This window comes from Hemitrygon akajei, chromosome 5 (assembly GCF_048418815.1).
Source record: "Hemitrygon akajei chromosome 5, sHemAka1.3, whole genome shotgun sequence".
In the NCBI taxonomy this organism is placed as follows: domain Eukaryota; kingdom Metazoa; phylum Chordata; class Chondrichthyes; order Myliobatiformes; family Dasyatidae; genus Hemitrygon; species Hemitrygon akajei.
Window position 1 is genome coordinate 149,511,853 of NC_133128.1, and position 22,063 is coordinate 149,533,915.

The 22,063-nt window shown below is 39.5% G+C and overlaps 1 protein-coding gene and 1 pseudogene across 2 annotated transcripts in view; both read left to right on the forward strand.

The window, feature by feature from the left end:
* Window positions 1–18,551, forward strand: part of LOC140728313 (gamma-crystallin S-1-like) — a 120,190-nt gene extending 101,639 nt beyond the window's left edge. The window contains exons 1-3 of one of the 2 annotated variants that reach the window (XM_073046853.1): window positions 16,632–16,656; window positions 16,743–16,985; window positions 17,953–18,551. In XM_073046853.1, coding sequence (XP_072902954.1) covers window positions 16,648–16,656; window positions 16,743–16,985; window positions 17,953–18,228 — 528 coding nt within the window. In that variant the 5' untranslated portion in view covers window positions 16,632–16,647 and the 3' untranslated portion in view covers window positions 18,229–18,551. Of the gene's footprint in view, window positions 1–16,631; window positions 16,657–16,742; window positions 16,986–17,952 lie in introns of those variants that run through there. The other variant, XM_073046852.1, reaches the window with a different exon arrangement.
* Window positions 7,837–10,441, forward strand: LOC140727430 (gamma-crystallin S-1-like; annotated as a pseudogene).
* Window positions 18,552–22,063: the final 3,512 nt, after the last annotated feature.

The window sequence follows — 22,063 nt, forward strand, 5'->3', positions numbered from 1 at the left end:
ATGAGAAAGTGAAATAATTGACACGATTGGCTATTTGATGATGTTGCCTGAGGAACTGTTCGTTGGCGCCATCTTGACCAGAATATTTACAAAACATTTCGCAAATTTTTCTTTATACTTTTACAAAATATGACCAAAGTGAGACTGGTATAATCAACAAGACATTGACAGAAATCTGCTGGATAGAGTGAACATACCTACGATTCTGTGTGGGTCCGCATTGTGAAAGATGGAATTTGAATCGAATTTGATATGGAATGATTTGAAGCTGCAGAATCTTCTGAAGAAAGTTAACAAAAAGAAGGAAATGAGCTTGAATTATTGAAACCTCAGTCAACACTGTTCCTAAAGAATGTAATAAGACTGAAACGTAAGTCTTGGAGAAGATGATGATCCTCTGGAATTGTCTATCCCAGATTGTTGTAGAGGCAGATCATTGGGATATTAAAAGGAGAAGTGGAAACTCTTTTGAAATATCAGGAGATGCAGAATTGGCTCAGAAGAGGACAGGAGTAGACTCTGTTAGTGTATCAATAACTTCTTACCACTTAATACTTAACAGTATGAAAGAGATACAGAACGTGTATCATAGTTTAACACAGAAGCACAATTTGAGTTTAAATTGAAGCTCATCAAATCCACATATTTTAGGTGGTTTTCAGTAAACTTAGAATTAAATCAAAGCATATTGCTGTGAAGGGATTTAATTCTGAAAGTGGATACATTAGATACTAGAGCAAGGCTTTTGCTTTGGCAAAGAGCAGCAACTACCATTACTTTGGGAAGATTTCCTAATGGCTTGTTGTGGGATGCTAAAGTAAGGACAGAAGAATCTTACCAGATTTAAGTCACATTTCTGTACTCTTTAGAGTAGAGTGAAGGATGACCTTACTGAAACAAATCACATCCTAAACCACATGATAGGGTTGATATCGAGATGTTTCCAAGGTTAGGGGCCTCGGACTAGTTGTCATAGCAATAAGATAATAGGGCATTTACTTAAAGTTGAGGTGCTGAAAAATTTCTACTCACTGAAATAGGCAAATCAACAACTCAGTAAGGTCGTAGCAAAATAACTGTAGTCTATGTGTCATCTCCCAGAACTGCCTGAAATAATAATCTCAGATGTAAACTCCTTAAGAATTAAGATTTCCCCAGAAGGAAGGAAACTGATGGATAGTGTTAGGAAGGTTTTTAAAGTCATGAGAAGTATGTATAAGTTGGAGGTTCACAGTAATTTTCACAGGGTAGAGGAGTCTAAGATTAAAGGACATAGATTTAGGATGTGAGGGGAAAGAGGGGTACTGAGGAGCACATTTTTCACACAGAGCATGGTGGGTATATGGACCAGACTACCAGAGGAATTTGTAATAGTTGGGAAAATTTCAATGTTTAGATGACATTTAAACAGGTACATGGATTGCAAATATGCACCAGTGCAGGCAAGTAGGACCTGCATAGATGAGCAAATTGGTCAACATGCCTGAGTTGGGCTGAAGGGCCTGTCACTGTGGAGTATAAATCCATGACCCTAATACTGCTTCGAGAGAACCTTCCAAACTCTCAAATTCCATCAGCAACAAGGACAAGGGCAGCAACAGCATGGAAACACCTCCACCTGGAAGTTGCCTCCAAGCCACACTCACACAATTGAAGATACGCAAACACCTGAAGTTAAAATGGATATGTTAAAAGATGTTATAAAAATATTTTTCACTACTTGAAAAATAATGGCAGTGATAATATTCATAATTATTGAGATTAAAAATAAACTCGCCTTCATCCATACCTATTAATACATGTCAGCAATTTTCTTAAAAGTCCTGAAAAAGGGCTCACGTTTTTGACAGAAGTCAAAACTTATCTCTTATCTAAAGGAGAAATCACAAATGGCCCATCAAAATATTGCTTGTCTACAAATTCTATACAAAAATTGTATGCATTCCACATCTAATTTCCACTCACTTACTGTAGATAACTGCTATATACTTAAAGAAGGGCAGAAAGGATGCCATAAGGGTATGAAAGGAAGCAAAGAACAACTGATAATAGGTTTTGTAATTCTAAATCAAGCCTGGAGGAAAAGCAAAAATCTTTCATGCTGTTATATTGACTACCAAAAAGCACTTGATTCTGTCCCAGACATAAGGTTGATAGGAGTTCTTAATATATATAAACTACACCCAATACTTGTTAAATTCCTATGACATCTGATGAAGCATTGGCATCACCCCATCTGTTAACAACACAAAAAAAATACAACCACCATTATCAAAATAAAGTGAGGCATTTTCCAGGGTGACTCTGTAAGCCCACTATAGTTTTGTCTAGCTTTAAATCTGCTGTCTAATTTACTGAATTGGATGAAAATAGGGTACCAAATAAAAAATAACCATACGAATTACACCATGACACACATTCTATACATGGACAATTTGAAATGATATACTCCTTTATCAATAAAGTCAGATAAAACTTTTAAGGATATAGTTTCATCAATTAAAACAAGATTCAGCAATGCATGTTAGCATATGCAATTTTGAGAAGAAATACACACAACTAAACTTAAATGAATGTCGAACCCAGATAAATGAAGAAAATATCACTACAGAAGAAGAAGTTAACCAATGGAAGAGCATGGCCCTCCATGGAAGACATCCCCATGGTCTGAGCAGAGCAGTTATCAAAGAGAAAGCATAAAATACTTGACTCTCTGTTGGAAACCTCTTCCCAGAAATAGAAGGAGCAATCTGATTACACAAACAATTATCAAAAATATATAATAAAGGACCAAAAAAATCAAGACAATAAAAGCAGAAAATGCAAAGAGAAACCAGAAACAATCCAGCATGTTACAGGATCCTGTAGCATTTTAACTCAATCGGATTACTCACACAGGCATAACCAAGTGGCAAACACAATTCACCAAAATCTTGCTTTAAAATACAAACTCATAAAGGACACCATACCTTACTTACCTTACTATAAATCAAGCCTTATCCAGTTTTAGAGTCACAAGTCAATAGATTTTATTCTGACTGATTCGTTGTTACTGATAGGACAATCCAGAATAATAGTGTGGATGTAATAATACAGGATAAACAAACTAGAACAACTAACTAGGCGGGTATAGCCATTCCAAACACATATAACGTGCAGAAATCAATAAATGTAAAACACCAGAAACATGCTGAATGGAAAGAGGAAATTGAAAGACTGTGGATCATGAGCATATGTCCCATTCATAATATCTTCAGTTGGTATCTTCCCAAAGCCTCTACAGAATTGCATTAAACAGTCAGGGATAGATGATAATATCCACGAAAGCCACAATACTAAAAACCACTAGAATAGTCCCAAAGTTCCTAGCAATTGAGAAATGAGTGTGCTTGGCTATGCCCATGCCTGAGCTTTTACCAGCTTGAGCTGAGAAAAAATATTTAATAAATAAGCAATATACTTTGGGAGCATGTGATGAAGAGTCCATAGGTTGTGGAAGCTGGTCAGTGATATACCAAGTGGAGTTGAGTGACGTTATCCCCACTGGTGCTTGAAAGTTAATAACAGTTCCTGAACCTGCTGGTGTGAGTCCTGAGGTACCTGTGTCTTCTTCCTGAGAGCAGCAGTAACAAGGGAGCACAGCTTGGCTGGTGGGGGTCCTGGAGGATGGATGCTCCTTTCCTACGACAAAGCTCCATGTATATGTGCTCACTGGTGGGAAGAGCTTTGCCTGTGATGGACTGGGCTGCATCCATTACTTTTCATAGTATTTTTACATTCAAGGATATCAGTGTTTCCATACCAAGCCACTTTCAGCAAGTCAAGATATTCTCCACCACATATCTAGAGGAACTTGACAATGTTTTAGATGTCAAGCCATATCTTCACAATCGAGTATTGCAGGAGGCTAGGCACACAGCTTTGTGGTGCACTGGTGATGCTGGAAATTGTGGAGGAGAAATTGTTGCCAATTCAAGCTGACTGGAGTCTACAAGTGAAGAAATCGAAGATCCAATTGCACAAGGAGATATTGAAGGCAAGGCCATGAAGCTTATTGATTAATTCTGAGGAGATGATGGGATTGAATGCTGAGCTGTACTCAATAAAGAGCACTCTGCTGTATGCATCTTAGCTGTCCAGATGTTGCAGGGTTGAGTGAAGTACTGTTATGAACCCCATAACTGGGTCACTTACCAGCAAAGATAGAGAGGTCCGCTGAAGTCTGATGGTACTACTTTTAAAGATTTTTATTTATAAAGGGGCACAAAAATAAGGTTAATACAAACATTCAGATAATATACGTCGTCAATACTCAATCTAAAGCACGGGTATAGTAATAATCAACAATACGAAGTAGCTCTATCGTTTGTCTAGGGGTAAAACTATTGTCCGATGGAAATATCAAAGTCTCTGAAGTTCATGCAGGCTTTTAGCCTTTCGGAGACTGCTGGGGCTCACGTGTTGGAGAGAGAAAATAAACTTGCCAGCCTGTTGGACTCAAATCGTTGAATCGGGAACGGGAGTTCCCCGTTGTCAGTTCGGAATCCTTTTCGGGGTTATCAGCCACTCAATTCCCTAGCTAGGGGAACTGAATCACACGTGGCTCCCGAACAGCTTCCTGTCCTTATGGGAGCGATGAGCGATGGTGTCTCCGTCTGGTGCGTCGCTGGGATACTGCCTCCTGCAGTCTCCTTTTTATCATGACTGGCAGATTTGAAAATGTCAATCAAGGTAGGGTGAGGCCATCCCCACCCCACATTGCCCGAGGGTGTCCATGTCCCTGATAGCTGGCACGTACTATAGAGTTGCAATTCACACAGGTGCCTCTAAGAACAATGGTCAAATCCGTTGCATTGTCTCTCTCATTTCCTGGGTCCAAGACCCGAATTAATAGCGATCTTGCAATTCTCCGGAAGGAGGGGGCTGGTCCTGCACCCTTTGGCCCCTCAGAGCTGTGGTACATTCATAACAGTACCAAAAATTGCAATCTGTTGAGACCTGTTGTGCCAATAGGCAAATTGGAGTGGGTCCAAGTCACTTCTCTGGCAGCAATTGAAATGTTTCATAATTAAATTCTCAAAGCACATCACTGCTGCAGATGTAAGTGTTTCTGGATGATGGTCATTGAGGCAGATTACCACGTTCTTCTTAAACACCAGTATAATTAAAGCCTGCTTGAAGCAGATGGATACCTCAGACTGCAGAAGCGAGCGGTTAAATATCTCAGTGAACACTCCAGCCAGTTCATCTGGCCAGAAGCCCCATCTGGGCCTAATGGTTTCTGTGGGTTTATCCTCCTGGGGGATTCTCTCATGTTGACCTCAGAGACTGAAATCACAGGGTCAACAGGAGTTGAGGGATTTCATGATGGTTCTTTCATATTTGGAAGTTGCCTCCAAGCCACACTCACTCAATTGAAGACATGGGAACACTTACATTGGATTTACATTGGATATGCTAAAAGAAGTTATAAAAATTAGCCACAACTGGAAAAGTACCAACAGTGATAATATTCATAATTATTAGTATAAAAAAATTACTTGCCTTTTATTCATTCCTATTAATACATGTCAACAAGTTTCTTAACAATCCTGAAAAAATGCCTGAAAGTTTGACAGAAGTTACAACTTATGTCTTACCTAAAGGAGAAAACACAAATAAACCATCAAAATATTGTCCTATTGCTTGGCTACTAATGATTTACAAAATTGTATGCATCCCACATCTAATCACCACTCACTTTGGTAACCACTGTATACTTACTGAAGAGCAGAGAGGATGCTATAAGAATTCAAAAGGATTCTAAATCAAAGCGAGAGAAACACGGGCATTTTTGATTTTGCTATACCAAAGAGCATTTCATTCTGTCCCACACTGATAGTTAATAGAAGTTCTTAAAATATGTAAACTACATCAAATACTTGTGAAATTTCTTCAACACCTGATGAAGCATTGAAATACTATAATCACCCTGTAGTGTTCTCGTACAGGTGTAAGAACTCTGAACTAAACACTGAATTTAAACCGTAGTCAATGAGGGCACGATCGCAGTAAGATTAACCGTTTACTGTTCACTCTTCCACATTAACGTGTGGTAAAAACTGTTGATAAAGCAATACAAAATATATACAGTGTTTGTTTCCTTCTTGGCATCGCATTTACATCATAAATACTTGTAAAAGTAAAACTACAACAAAATATATTACATTAAAGTTCAACATACAGTAAGAATCTACCTACGCCATCAACTGGCTTTAAATACACTTCACACAAACTATCCAGCAACGCTTTCAATAACAAAGAACATAAACTTTATCAACCATCATTACTTTTAACAGAATCAGCGTTAACATTTTTATTTCAACATATCGATTATCTTATAAACTTACGGCATTGCTTCTATGATGTTTCTTTGTGCGTAGAATGAAAACTTTTCTTGCGCTGATCCTGCACACACAAGCCCCCGCCTCCCCATTTCTACAAACCGGTATTTTCCCACAAGACGCGGCAAAACCGGGTGTGACGTCATTGCATGCTGCGATACATCACAGACAACAAATTTACTTTCAACAACCTCAACTTTAACTAGAAAATAATTACAAACGAATTACTAAAGTGAAAATGTAATAAAGCTAAACAAATGCCTTAAGGGCAACACACATACCCTATCTACTAACAACCAAAAAAGAACCACCATTATCAAAATAAGTGAGGTATTTTTCAGGGCAACTCTGTAAGCCTACGATGGTTTTGTCTAGCTTTAAACCCACTCTCTAATTTACTGAAATGTATGAAATTAAGACATAAAGTCTGAAACAACCAAGTTAATTGCACCTTGACACACATTCTATACATGGGCAATTTGAAATTATACACTCCTTCATCAGTAAAGCTAAAACAATTAATTAAAATAGTAGAACAATTTTGGAAAGATGTAAAAATGTACTTTGGACTAGATAAGTGCAGAACATTAAAGATAAAGAAAGGTGCAATAGAGCACATAGAACACCAAACCAACTGACTGAGGGCAACCTGAGTATCCAATGACTCAAGGAGGTATTGAGGCCAAGATCTTGAAGCTTATTGATTAGTTTTGAGGGGTGATAGTTTTGAATGATGAGCTGTAGTCAATGAAGAGCATCCTGTTGTATGTATCTTTGCTGGCCAGATGTTCCAGGGTTGAGTAAAAAGCCAATGGACTGGAATCTGCTGTGGAACTGTTATTCTGATAGACAAATTACAGCAGATCCAAATCACATCTCAGGCAGTAACAAGAATGTTTCATAATCAATCACTCAAAACACTTTATCATTCTCGATGTAGGTGCTACTGGATGATGGTCATTGAGGCAGGTTACCATGTCCTTCTTAGACAACTGCATAATTGAATCCTGCTTGAAGTAAATGGGCATCGCAGACTGCTGAAGAGAGTGGTTAAATATCTCAGTGAACACCCAGCCATTTCATCTGACCAGGTGCCCCATCTGTGGGTTTGTCCTCTTGAGGGATTCTCTCATGTTGACCTCAGAGACTGAAATCATAGGGTCATTAGGAGCTGAGGGAATTCATGATGGTTCTTTCATATTTTGATGGTAAAAGTGAGTATTGAAGACATTGAGCTCATCTGGAAGTGAAGCTCTGTTCCCTGATTTCACTTTGTGATAGTATTCAAGCTCTGCCATCTTTGTTGAGCATCCTTCATTGATTCAGGTTGAGCATCGAATTGCCAGTTCACTCGTGAGATGGTTTTCCAGAGATTGCACCTGGACCTCTTGTAACTTTCTTGGTCACCAGAGTTGAATGCTTCTGATCTGTTCCTCAGCAGACTGTGGATCTCATGGTTCATCCAGGGCTCCTGGTTGGGGAAGATTCTCAATTGTTTTGTGAGGACACACTCATCGATGACTGTAATGATAAACCACAAGCCTATCAGAAGCAATTATTGATTGATTGGCTTTTCTCAAATCAGAAAAAGGAATTAAAGGCAAAGAAATATCACAAGAATGGTGAGGAGATTCGGAATGTGGAGGTAATTGACATGCTGGTTGTATCTGTGCAGTTCTTCAATGACAGGAGAGTGGAAAACTTTGACTTTGCAACTTGTTCAACAAGACAAGTGGAGCAAATATAATGAATTCTGAAGGTAGGGAAACTGCAAGGGAGCCAGAGCAAAAGGCAATATTAACTCTCCCTTGGATGATCAAATGGGTTATGAAGGGAGAGAAAACAGAGATTATTGAAAGCAAATCATGATTGACTCCTTTGACTGAAGAGGAGTGCTGTGTGGAAGAAGTTGTAGAGATGGATTCCCAAAAGATGTTTCTCAGTTTAGTAAGTCCTCAACTTAGGCATTTTGGGAAAGGGAACCAAAATGCCATTTTGACCAAGGTGAATGGACATGGGTGATATGTAGCTGTGGATGTTCCTGAACTACTTCTTTTAAACAACAATTAAAATGAAAACAAAGCACAACTGTAAGAATCCATAATACAACAAAAGTCTTTCTGCTTTTCTCCAATGAATGAGAATAAGGGGTTTTGCTGCATTTTGCTGATGTTTAATGTTGTGTCAGCAGAACAACAAGAAACTGCCTAGTGAGGCCTTTCTACGCTGCATATAAATACCAGCTTGTGTTCGGCAGTGAAACATTCAGTTGGTTACCAGACTCACTGTGTTCAAAATGGGAAAGGCAAGGACTACTCAGTAAATGAACTAAATGAGAATTCTCCATGAACACCTGAGCAACTATTAACACAGATATGTTTCTTCCCACAGATCATCTTCTACGAGGACGGGAACTTCCAGGGTCGGCACTATGAGTGCAGCTCCGACTGTGCCGACCTCTCCCCTTACTTCAGCCGCTGTAACTCCATCCGTGTTGAGAGTGACTGGTAGGTGTTGTACGAGAAACCCAACTACATGGGATACCAGTATGTCCTGAGCAGGGGAGAGTATCCTGACTACCAGCGCTGGATGGGATTCGATGACTGTGTCAAGTCCTGTCGCAGTTACCCATATGTAAGTTTCACATTTTCAGGGAGTTTGATTTTTTTTTAGCTTGGCTCTGAAAATGGAGAATTTGTCTTGCTAGTGCCTAACTGTTACAAAAATGCCTGAATGTCTTAAATTGCAAGGGTATTTCGAGGTGAAGGAGGAGGTAGTGGTGAGTTTCTTAAGGAGCATTAAGGTGGATATGTTCCAAGGCCTGATGGACAATATCCCTGGTTATTGAGAGAGGCAAGAGATGGGATAGTTGGAACCTTGATCAACATCTTTATCTCTTTTCTAGCTCTCTGGAATATTACATGTAATTTTGCTCACACCATTATAGGAATGATGTTGAATGTTTGGAGAGGGTGCAAAGGAGGCTTTTCAGGCTGCTGCCTGGCTTAGAGGGCATGTGCTGTACTGAGAGGCAGAACAACTTGAATTATTTTTCTCTGGAGCAGCGGAGGTCAAGGGGAGATCTGATAGAGGTTTATAAGATTATGGGAGGCATAGATGTAGAAGACAGACAGTATCTTTTCCCCAGGGTTTAAATATCTCGTACCAATAATATCTCATACATTTTAGTTGAGAGGGTGTGTGTTCAAAGGAGATGTGAGGTAGAATTTTTTCCATAGAGCGAGGTGGGTGGCAGTAGGATGTTATTAGAGGCAGGTACATCAGGGACTTTTAAGAGATGGCTACATAGGAACATGAATGTAAGGGAGATAGAAGGATATGGACATTGTTTAGGCAGAAGGGATTAGTTTAGTTGACCATTTAACTCAAATAGCCAACTAAATTTAAATCTACGAATTTAATTGTTTGGGCACAACAGTGTGGGCCCAAGGACCTTTTCCGATGCTTTATGTTCTTTGCTCTAAATGCAGAATTCCTCCTATTTATTTTTCCTGTCTTTTTCTTTAACTTCCATTGGAACCAGCAGCAAAGCTGGTCAAAGGGATATCTGAGACAGATAATTAATGGAATGATCAAATTACATCTGACTTTATTTCCCATTGAAGTTAGTCACCAGTCTGTGAATGAGTTTTGAGATAACGTGTATAGCAGGTGAATACTCTGTAAAACATCATGACTAAAGCTCTGTGTTTCCTATTTCAGTACCGAGGTGGAAACTACAGGATGAGGATTTACGAGAGGCCTGAATTCGGAGGACAGATGATGGAATTCATGGACGATTGTCCCTCTGTCTACGATCGTTTCTGTTACCGTGACATCCACTCCTGTCAGGTGATGGATGGTTACTGGATCTTCTATGAACATCCCAACTACAGAGGCCGACAGTACTTCCTGAGACCCGGGGAATACAGGAGATACAGTGACTGGGGCGGCTACAACTCAATGATCGGGTCCTTCAGGCGCATGAGGGACTTCTAAAGGTTGCTCTTGAAAATCTAATTTTATCTTGTTGAAATATTTATGGAGGCAATAAAATACATTTGATGGCACTATCAGCTCATCTGATTCCATTTACTCTGATTCCACTGGACAGAATCAGGGACATAATCTGACAGAATCATAATCTGAGGACCACATTAATTTGTCTTACCACAGTTGGTTCCAGTTAACAGATAACATTATGATAATTCATAGGAGGCTAAAAATACAAAATTAATGGAAAGTTGTTCTCTGCCTCTTGTGTTATTGTGTTCATTGTGAGGCATTGAGCTCCATTTCTGAATTTATTTCTAGTGTATTTAATGAGTATAAATATCTATCTTTATGAGTTTTATTATTCTGATGGTTTTGTGAGATGACTTCACAAGAAATGAAACACCAGAATTAGAGACATGGATTGAAAGAGCACAGAAAGCAATGCTTTCCAAATGTTCAAAAGTTCATTTTGTTTTCAAAGTATACATGCACAATACAACTCTGATATTTGTCTTTCCCAGACAGATAGAAAATACAGAAGAATCAGGGGTCATGTAGAAGGAAAATACATTAACTCCCCCCACTGAGGAAAAACAAAAAGTAACAAACCCCCACCCCCTCCCTTGCACGGAAACTAACAGAAAGCCCACCTTGCACATAAAAACTGTGACAATAGCATCAAACCACTAACACCTTTCCTCACAGAAAAAAGCAGTGACAATAAAATCAAATCAAATCCCCAACCCTCTCCCTTGCAAAAAAATCAGTGACCATAACATCAAATCCCTCAACCACTCTGATACAGAGAAAGATAGAAGATCACCCACACAGAAAAACACCAACAAGAACATCAGACCCCAAATTCCAACAGCTTCCTCTCAGAAAAATTAAAATATTGACTGTCTGCCAATCAGAAACAAGAAAGAAAACACTGAAAACTGAAGGAGACCAATATAACATACAATCCAATAATCATATAAATTTCAGAATATTGAGAAAAACTTGCCTTCAGCATTTGAAGAGAGTGGCTGCACAAAATCAGTCCTTCTGTGAATAGTGACAGCAATGCTGGGTCCAAATGCTCCCTGACCCAGCTAATGACCAACATTTGCTCTGTGGCCTCTATGGAGAGCATTCAGTGACCTCCTCTGCATTCACCTTGATGCCTCAAACTTCCTCATGGTTCAAAATGGAGTCACTGATAAATATGCCCTATCCTTGGTCTATTGCTTGGAGCTTCATGTGCTCTTGGTCCTCTTTTGGATCCTGTCTCTGGTCTTCTTGACCAGGCAGCTCATGCTTTCAGTCCTCTCCAGATGCAGCAGAGCACCAGATGATTCGACTGAATTCCAAACTGCATGTCACAGGCAATTTCTGTAACACAAAAAAAGACAAAAAGAGCAAGCAGAAGAAGTTGAGAAAGTGAAATAATTGAAGAAGTTGGTAATTTGGAAGATGTCACCTGAGGAATTATTTGCTGGTACCATCTTGAGCAGGAGATTTACAAAAAATTCTACAAATTTTAATTTTTACTTTTACAAAACATGATGAATTTTACCAAATTTGAAACTAGAGTAACCAACAAGATGACATGGACAGAAATCTGCTGGAGGGTTTGAACATATCAATGATTCTGTGTGGGTCTGCATTGTGAAGGATGGAATTTGAGGTGACTCAGGATGAAAGGGAACAGAGGGACATGAGGAGCTAGCTTTTCACACAGAGTGTAGTGGGTATATGGAACAAGCTCCCAGAGGAATTTGTAAAGGTTGGTACAATTTCAAAGTTTCACAGACATTTAGACAGGTACATGGATTGCAAATATGCACCAATGCATGAAAGTGAAACCTGCACTGGTGAGCAAATTGGACAACATGGTTGAGTTTGGCTGAAGGGCCTGTTACTGTGCTATATACCTTCATTACCCTAATTCTCCTTGGAGAGAACATTTCAAACCCTCATGCTAACCAGCGAAAATGTCAAGGGCAGCAACAGCATGGAAGCACCTCCAGCTTGAAGTTGCCTCCAAGCCACACTCACTCAATTGAAGACATAGGAACACTTAAAGTTACATTGGGTATGTTAAAAGAAGCTATAAAAATTAATCACAACTGAAAAGTACCAACAGTGATAATATTCATAATTATTGGAATAAAAAATGTACTTGCCTTTATTTATGCCTATTAACAGATGTCAAGAATTTTCTTAATAATCCTGAAAAAAATGCCTGAAATTTTGACAGAAGTTACAACTTGTGTCTTAGCTAAAGAAGAAAACACAAACGAGCCATCAACATATTGTTCTATTGCTTGGTTACAAATGATGTACAAAATCATATGCATCCCACAAGTAATTACCACTCACTTAGATAACCACTATATACTTACTGAAGAGCAGGAAGGATACTGTAATGATTCAAAAGGATGTAAAGAACAACTGATGGTATATTCTGTAATTCTAAATCAAAACAAGAGAAACACAGATGTTGCGATAACAAAGAGCATTTGATTCTGTCCCACACTGATAGTTAATAGAAGTTCTTAAAATATGTAAACTACACCCAATACTTGTGAAATTTTTCCAACATCTGATGAAGCATTGATGTATTATAATCACCCTATCTATTAACAACTGAAAAAGAACCACCATTATCAAAATAAAATGAGGTATTTTCCAGGGCAACTCTATAAGCCAACTATGGTTTTGCCTAGCTTTAAACCCACTCTCTAATTTAGTGAAATGGATGAAAATAGGACATCAAATCTGAAACAACCAAATTAGTTGCACCATGACACACATTCTATACATGGGCAATTTGAAATCATACACTCCTTCATCAGTAAAGCTAAAGCAATTAATTCAGATAGTAGAACAATCTTTGAAAGATGTAAAAATGTACTTTGGACTAGATAAGTGCAGAACATTAAAGATAAAGAAAGGTGCAATAGAGCACATAGAACACCAAACCAACTGACTGAGGGCAACCTGAGTATCCAATAACTCAAGGAGGTATTGAGGCCAAGGTCTTGAAACTTATTGAATTATTTTGAGGGGAGGATAGTATTGAATGCTCAGCTGTAGTCAATGCAGAGCATCCTGATATATGCATCTTTGCTGTCTAGATGTTCCAACAGTGAGTAAAAAGCCAATGGACTGGAATGTGTTGTGGAACTGTTATTCCGAAAGACAAATTACAGCAGATCCAAATCACATCTCAGGCAGTAACAAGAATGTTTCATAATCAATCACTCAAAACACTTTATCATTCTCGATGTAGGTGCTACTGGATGATGGTCATTGAGGCAGGTTACCATGTCCTTCTTAGACAACTGCATAATTGAATCCTGCTTGAAGTAGATGCGCATTGCAGACTGCTGAAGCGAACGGTTAAATATCTCAGTGAACACCCAGCCAGTTGATCAGCACAGGTTTTTAGTACATGGCCAGGTTCCCCATCTGGGCCAGAAGATCTCTATGGGTTAACCCTCCTGACGGATGCTATCATGTTGGCCTCAGTGACTGAAAACACAGGGTTATTGGGAGTTGTGGCAGTTTGTGATGGTTCTTGCATAGAACATAATAACATAGAAAACCTACAGCACAATACAGGACTTTCAGCCCACAATGCTGTGCCGAACATGTACTTACGGTACTTTAGAAATTACTTAGGGTTACACATAGTCCTCTGTTTTTCTCATGCCGCTCTAACGCCTCTCATCATCTTATACACCTCTATCAGGTCACCTCCAATCCTTCGTCTCTCCAAGGAGAAAAGGCTGAGTTCACTCGACCTATTCTCCCCAATCCAGGTAACATCCTTGTAAATCTTCTCTGCACCCTTTCTATAGTTTCCACATCCTTCCTGTAGTGAGGTGACCAGAAATGAGCACAATACTGCAAGTAGGGTCTGACTCGGGTCTTATACAGCTATAACATTACCTCTCAGCTCTTGAACTCAATCCCATGGTTGATGAAGGCCAATACACTGTATGCCTTCTTAACCACACAGTCAAACTGCACAGCAGCTTTGAGTGTCCTATGCACACGGACCCCAAGTTCCCTCTGATCCTCCACACTGCCAAGAGTCTCACCATTAATACCATATTCTGCCATCATACTTGACCAACCAAAATGAGCCACCTCACTCTTGTCTGGGTTGAACTCCATCTGCCACTTCTCAGCCCAGTTTTGCATCCTATCAATGACCCGCTGTGACCTCTGACAGCCCTCCACACAATCCACAACACCCCAACCTTTGGGTCATCAGCAAATTTACTAACCCATCCCTCCACTTCCTCATCCAGGTCATTTATAAAACTCACGATGAGAAGAGGTCCCAGAACAGATCCCTGAAGCACACCACTGGTCACCAACCTCCATGCAGAATATGACCCATCTACAACCACTCTTTGCCTGCTGTGGGCAAGCCATTTCTGGATCCACAAAGCGATTTCCCCTTGGATCCCATGCCTCCTTACTTTCTCAATAAGCCTTGCATGGGGTACCTTGTCAAATGCCTTGCTGAAATCCATATACACTATATCTACTGCTGTACCTTCATCAATGTGTTTAGTCACATCTTCAAAAAATATTGACCCCTTCCTATTTCTAACTTCCACCCACAGAGACTCCATAGACAATCCCTCCATGACGCCCACCTTTTCTGCAGCAGTGACACTATCTCTGATCAACAGTGCCATGCCCCCACCTCTTTTGCCTTCCTTCTTGTCCTTTCTGAAACATCTAAAACCCGGCACTTGAATTAACCATTCCTGTCCCTGAGCCATCCAAGTCTCTGTAATGGCCACAACATTATAGCTCCAAGTACTGTTCCATGCTCTAAGCTCATCCACTTTGTTTATGATACTCCTTGCATTAACATCTCAAACCATCAGTCTGAGCACATCCCTTCTCTATCACCTGCCTATCTTCCCTCTCACACTGCCTACAAGCTTTCTTTATTTGTGAGCCAACCACCCCTTCCTTTGTCTCTTCAGTTTGGTTCCCAACCCCAGCAATTCTGGGTTTAAACTCTCCCCAGTAGCCTTAGCAAACATCCCTGCCAGGATATTGGTCCCCCTCGGATTCAAGTGCAACCCTCCTTATTGTACAGATCACACCTGCCCCAAATGAGGTCCCAATGATCCAGAAATCTGAAACCTTGCCCCCCATTTCAAACTCCCAGCCATGCATTTATCTTCCACCTCACTCTACTCCTATACTCACTTTCACGTGGCACAGGCAATAATCCGGAGATTATTACCTTGGAGGTGCTGCTTCTCAACTTCCTTCCTAACTCCCTGTAGTCTGTTTTCAGGACCTCCTCCCTTTTCCTACCTATGTTGTTTTTATGCAACTTTCTTGCTTGCCAGACGTGAATGTTTCTGATCTGGCTGTCAGCAGATGGCGGATATAAATCATCCAATGCTTCTATATGGGGAAATCTCTGAATGATTTTGTAGAGACACACTTGTCTGAGACCACTGGCCTATCCGAGGCAATTATTGATTTACAGTATTGACCTTTTTCACATCAGAAAAATGAACTAAAAGGAATGGAATATCACAAGAATGGTGAGGAAATCCAGAATGAGGAGATAATTGAAATGCTGAGTGTATGCGTACAGTTCTTCAACGACAGGAGAGTGGAAGGCTTTGACTGTTCAACAAGAGAAGTGGAGCAAACATAATGAATGCTGGAGGTGGGAAAACTACAGGGAACGACTGCAAAAGGCAATATTAACTCTCACTTGGAGGATCAAATGGGTTATGAAGGGAGAGGCAGAAGTAATTATTGAAGACAAATCATGTTTGACTCATCTGGCTGAAGTTACTGATGGAAGAATGGAGGCATTTGATCAGTGTTGTGTAGAAGAACTTGTATAGATGGATTCCCAAAAGATGTTTCTCATTTGAATAAGGTAATGCCCTCGAGTAGGCAGTTTGCGAAAGAGAACCAAAATACTACTTTGACCTTTGTGAATGGACCTGGGTGAAATGTAGCTGTGAATGTTCCTGAACTGTTTGATTGAAACAACAATTGAAATGATAAGAAAGCACAACTGAAAGAATCCATGATGCAACAAGTGTCTTTTGGTTGCTTTTTGATAAGTAAAAAAAGGGATTTTGCTGCCATTTTCTGATGTTTAATGTTGTGTCAGCAGAACAATAAGAAACTGCCTAGTGAGGCCTTTCTACGCTGCATATAAATACCAACTTGTGTTCGGCAGTGAAGCATTCAGTTGGTTACCAGCCTCACTGTGTTCAAAATGGGAAAGGCAAGGACTACTCAGTAAATGAACTAAATGAGAATTCTCCATGAACACCTGAGCAACTATTAACACAGACATGTTTCTTCCCACAGATCATCTTCTATGAGGACAGGAACTTCCAGGGTCGGCACTATGAGTGCAGCTCCGACTGTGCCGACCTCTCCCCTTACTTCAGCCGCTGTAACTCCATCCGTGTTGACAGTGACTGGTGGGTGTTGTACGAGAAACCCAACTACATGGGATACCAGTATGTCCTGAGCAGGGGAGAGTATCCTGACTACCAGCGTTGGATGGGATTCAATGACACAATCAGGTCTTGTCGCAGCTTCCCATACGTAAGTTCCAAATGTTTTTCAGGGCATTTGATCTTTTGCAGTTTGTCTCTACAGATGGAGAATTTCCCAAAAAGTGCCCAATGGGTTTCAAATATGCCTGTGTGTATTAACATGCTCAGGTATTTTGATGTGAAATAGGAAGTAGTGTTGAGTCTCTTAAAGAGCAATAAGATGGATAATTCTCTACATCTTTTCTACACATCTGGAGTATTGCATACAGTTTTGTTCTCACTGTTGTATGAATGATGGTGAGATATTGGAAAGGCTTATCGCAGAAGAGGCTTATCAGAATGCTGCCTGGATTAGAGAGATTGTGCTATAATCAGAGATCAGAAAAACTTGTGTTGGTGGAGTTTCAGAGGGATATCTGATAGAGGTTTATGAGAGGCATTGTTAGAGTAGACAGACAGCATCTTTTTCCCAGGTTTGAAATATCTCATACCAGAGGACATACATATAACATGAGAGGGTGTGAGTTCAAAGGAGATGTGAGGGGCAAGTTTTTTACACAGAGAGAAGCGGGTGCCTGGAATACACTGCCCGGAGTGATGATAGAGGAAGATACATTTGGGACTTTTAATAGCTGTTTGGATAAGCTCATGAATGTGAGGGAGATGGAAGGATATGGATGCTGTTTAAGCAGAAGGGATTAGTTTAGTTGTCTGTTTAATTTAAATAGCCAACGAACTTTAAATTTTCTAATTTAGTGAGGGCCAAAGAGTCTGCTGCTCTATGTTTTATGCTCTAAATGCAGAATTTCTCACATTTATTTTTACAGTCTTCTTCTTTAACTTCCTTTGAACCAGCAGCAATTGAGGCAGATAATTAATGAAATGATCAAATTACATCTGACTTTATTTCTCATTGAAGTCAATGTCCAGACTGTAAAATAGTGCTCAGATGTAGTGTATAATGAGTGAATGATCTACAAAAGATCACTGCTAAAATTCTGTGTTTCCTATTCCAGTACCGAGGTGGAAACTACAGGACGAGGATTTACGAGAGGCCTGACTTTGGAGGGCAGATGATGGAATTCATGGACGACTGTCCCTCTGTCTACGATCGTTTCCGTTACCGTGATATCCACTCCTGTCAGGTGATGGATGGTTACTGGATCTTCTATGAACAGCCCAGCTACAGAGGCCGACAGTACTTCCTGAGACCTGGGGAATACAGGAGATACAGTGACTGGGGCGGCTACAACTCAATGATCGGGTCCTTCAGGCGCATGAGGGACTTCTAAAAGTTGCTCTTGAAAATCTGATTTTGCCTTGGTTGAAATATTTATGGAGGCAATAAAATATCTTTAATGACATGATCAGCTCATTTGCTTCATTTACCCTGATTCCACTGGAAGTCCCAGTATAACAGAAATCATAATCTGAGGTCCATATTAAATCATTTTGCCTGAGTTGGTTCCAGTTAACAGATAACATTATGATGATTCATCGGAGGCTGAAAAATCTAAACTGAATAGAGAGTTGTTCTTTGCCTTTGTGTCCGTTGTGTGACATTGTGCCTCCATTTCTGAACTTATTTCCAGTGAATTAAATGAGTTCAAACATCTATCTTTCTGAGTTTCATGATTCTGATGGTTTAGTTAAGTGACTCAGACTGGAACAACATGGGAAGCAGCGCTTTTCAAAGCTTCAAAGGTTCATTTTATTGTTGAAGTATGGTTGCACAATACAACTCTGATATTCACCTTCTCCAGATAGCCATGAAATACCAAAGAACCAAGGGTCATGTTGAAGGAAAAGACATCAACTCTCTCCATGTAACATGAAAAAGACAAAAAACAATAGTGCAAACCCAAAACCCCGCACCCCCTCTCTTTCACAAAGAACTAACAGATCGGCCACATGAAAAATTGCAGTTGGAGCATCAAAAACCGCAAACCCCCAATCCCAGCCCTTGCAAAAAAAAAACAGTGACAATGACATCAAACCTTTGACCCCCTCCCTCACAGAAAAACAGTGACAATAACATCAAAACCCCATCTCCAACCCTTGCAAAGAATCAGTGACGATAACATGAAAACCCTCAAACTCTCTCACTCACAAAAAACTAACAGATTGCCCACACAGAAAATCACCAACAAGAATATCAGAACCCAAATCAAATGGCAACTGCTCCCTCTCAGAAGAAGTAAAATATTGACTGTTTGCCAGTAGGCAAAAGGAAAGCAAACTGAAAACTGAAGGAGACCAATATAACGTACGGTCCAACAATCACATAAATCTCAGAATATTAAAACATCCTCTCTCAAGCATTTGAGGAGAGTGGCCACATGAGCTCAGTCTTTCTGTGAAGAACGACTGCAACGCTGGATTCGAATGCCACTGATCTAGCTACTGACCGCTGTCGACCCTGTGGGGTGCAAACCCTGACCTCCGCATTTGCCTTGATGGTTCAATCTTCCTGGATGGTTCAAAATAAAGTTGCTTGTGAACACACGTGCCCCATCTTTGGTCTTTTCTACAAGGCTGCTTGTGCTTTTGGTCCTCTTTGCGATTCTTCCTGCAGATCTCTTGATGAGGCAGCTCACGCTCTCGGTCCTCTCCGGACACAACTGAGTGCCAGATCATTCGATTGAATTCCAAACTGCATGTCACAGGCAATTTCTGTAATGCAATGAAGATAAAAAGAACACACAGAAGATGTCAAGAAAGTGAAATAACTGAAAAGACTGGGTATTTTTAAGATGTCTCTTGAAGAATTGTTGTTCACTGATGCTTCCTTGACCTGAAGATTTGAAACATTTGACCAATTTTATTTTTACGTTTACAAAACATGATGAATTCTCCCAGAGTTGAGATTGTTGTAAACAACAGGGTGACCTGGACAGAAACCTGCTGGATACTTTCAACCTATCTCTGATTCTGTGTGCGTCTGCATTGTGAAGGATGCAATTTGAGTTGATTTAGGATGTGAGGGGAAAGAGGGGGCCTGAGGAGCTCATTCTTTACACAGAGCATGTATGAAACAGGCTACCAGAGGAATTTGTAAAGGTTGGTACAATTTCAAAGTTTAAAAGGCATTTAGACAGGTGCGTGGATTGCAGATATGCACCAATGCTGGCAAATGGTACCTGCATTGGTTTACAAATTGGTCAATATGCCTGAGTTGGGCTGAAGGGCCTGTCACTGTGCTGTATAACTCCATGACCCTATTACTGCTTGGAGAGAACCTTCTGAACTCTCAACCACCACCAGCAAAAAGGACAAGGGCAGCAACAGCATGGAAACACTTCCATCTGGAAGTTGCCTCCAAGCCACACTCACACAATTGAAGATATGAAAATACCTGAAGGTACATTGGATATGCTTAAAGTGGTTATAAATACAACCACAACTGGAAAAATACCAGTAGTGATAGTATTCATAAACATTGGTATAAAAAATGTACTTGCCTTTATTTGTACCTATTAACATATGTTAACAATTTTCTTGATATCCTGAAAAGGTGTCTGAATTTTTGACAGAAGTTACTTCTTATCTCTTACCTAAAGGACAAATCACAAATGATCCATCAAAATATTGTTCTATTACTTGTTGACAAAGTATATACAAATTGTCTCATCATGCATCTCACAACTAATTTCCACTCACTAAGATAACCACTATGTACTCAAAGAGAGCAGAGAGGATGCTGTAAGGGCATGAAAGGATGCAAAGAACAAGTGTCAATACATTCTGTGTTTCCAAATCAAGCTTGGAGGAAATGCAGAAAACTTCCATGTTGTTATTGAGACTACCAAAAACATTTGATTCTGTCTCACACTCATGTTTAATAGAAGTTCTTAAAATATATAAACTACACCCAATACTTGTGAACTTCTTTCAACATCTGATCAAGTAATGGTGTACTATCTTTTAACAACCAGAAAACAACTACCACTCTTATCAAAATAACGCGAGGCATTTTCCAGCTTGACTCTGTAAGCCCACTAGGTTTTTGCCCAGCGTTAAACCCACTCTCTAATTTGCTGAATCTGATGAAAATAAGGTTTCAAATTAGAAACAACCAAATGAATTGCACCTTGACACTCTTATACATGGACAGTTTGAAATTATATACCCCTTCATTAGTAAAGCTAAAGCAATTAATTCAAAAGGTAGAACTATTTTCGAATGATATAAACATGTACTTTGGATTAATAAGTGCAGAATGTTAAACATAAAGAAAGGTGCAATAGAGCTAATAGAATATAAAACAGAGCAGCAGGATACAATACAACCAATGGAGAAACATGAAATATGTAAGCATTTGGGATAGCAACTAGCAAAGAAACAGAACATTACAAAATATTCAGCAGAATTTATTTCAAGGCTTAAGAAAATCTTTCAAACAGAGATCAGTAGTAAAATATAACAAGGGTAATAAACACTTTTGCTACAACCATATTAATGTATTGAATAAGAATTGAAATGAGAAATTTTAGAAAGCATTATCGACACTTGAACACACTAAGGAGAGAAAGGAATAACAGACATAAAAAGTTTACACAATAGTCAGTTAAAACTTCTAAGGATATAGTTTCATCAGTGTAAACAGGATCCAGCATTTCATGCGAGCATATGTAATTCTTAAAAGTACACACAAATTAACTTAAATAAATGCATAACCCAGATAAATGAAGGAATTATCATTATAGAAGAGAAATTTAACCAATGAAACAGCATGACGCTCCATGGAAGACCTCTCCATAATATGAGCAAACTAGATGTCGACAAGGAAGCGTTTAATGCCTGACTCTGAGTTGGAGACTTCTTCCCAGAAACAGAAGGATTCCTTGTGGAAATGCAGGACTAGGTGAGGTTAACACAAAAAATTAACAAAAATACATAATAAAAAACCAACAAATTCAAGACAATAAATGCAGAAAATGCCAAGAGAAATCAGAAACAGTCCAACAAATTATAGGATCCTGCAGCAGTTTAACTCTGTCTGATTACTTACACAGACACAATCAAGAGGCAAATATAATTCACCGAAATCTTGCGTTAGAGTACAAACTCATAAAAGGCAGCATACCTTGCTATAAACCTGGTTTTATCCAGTTTTAGCATCAAAGT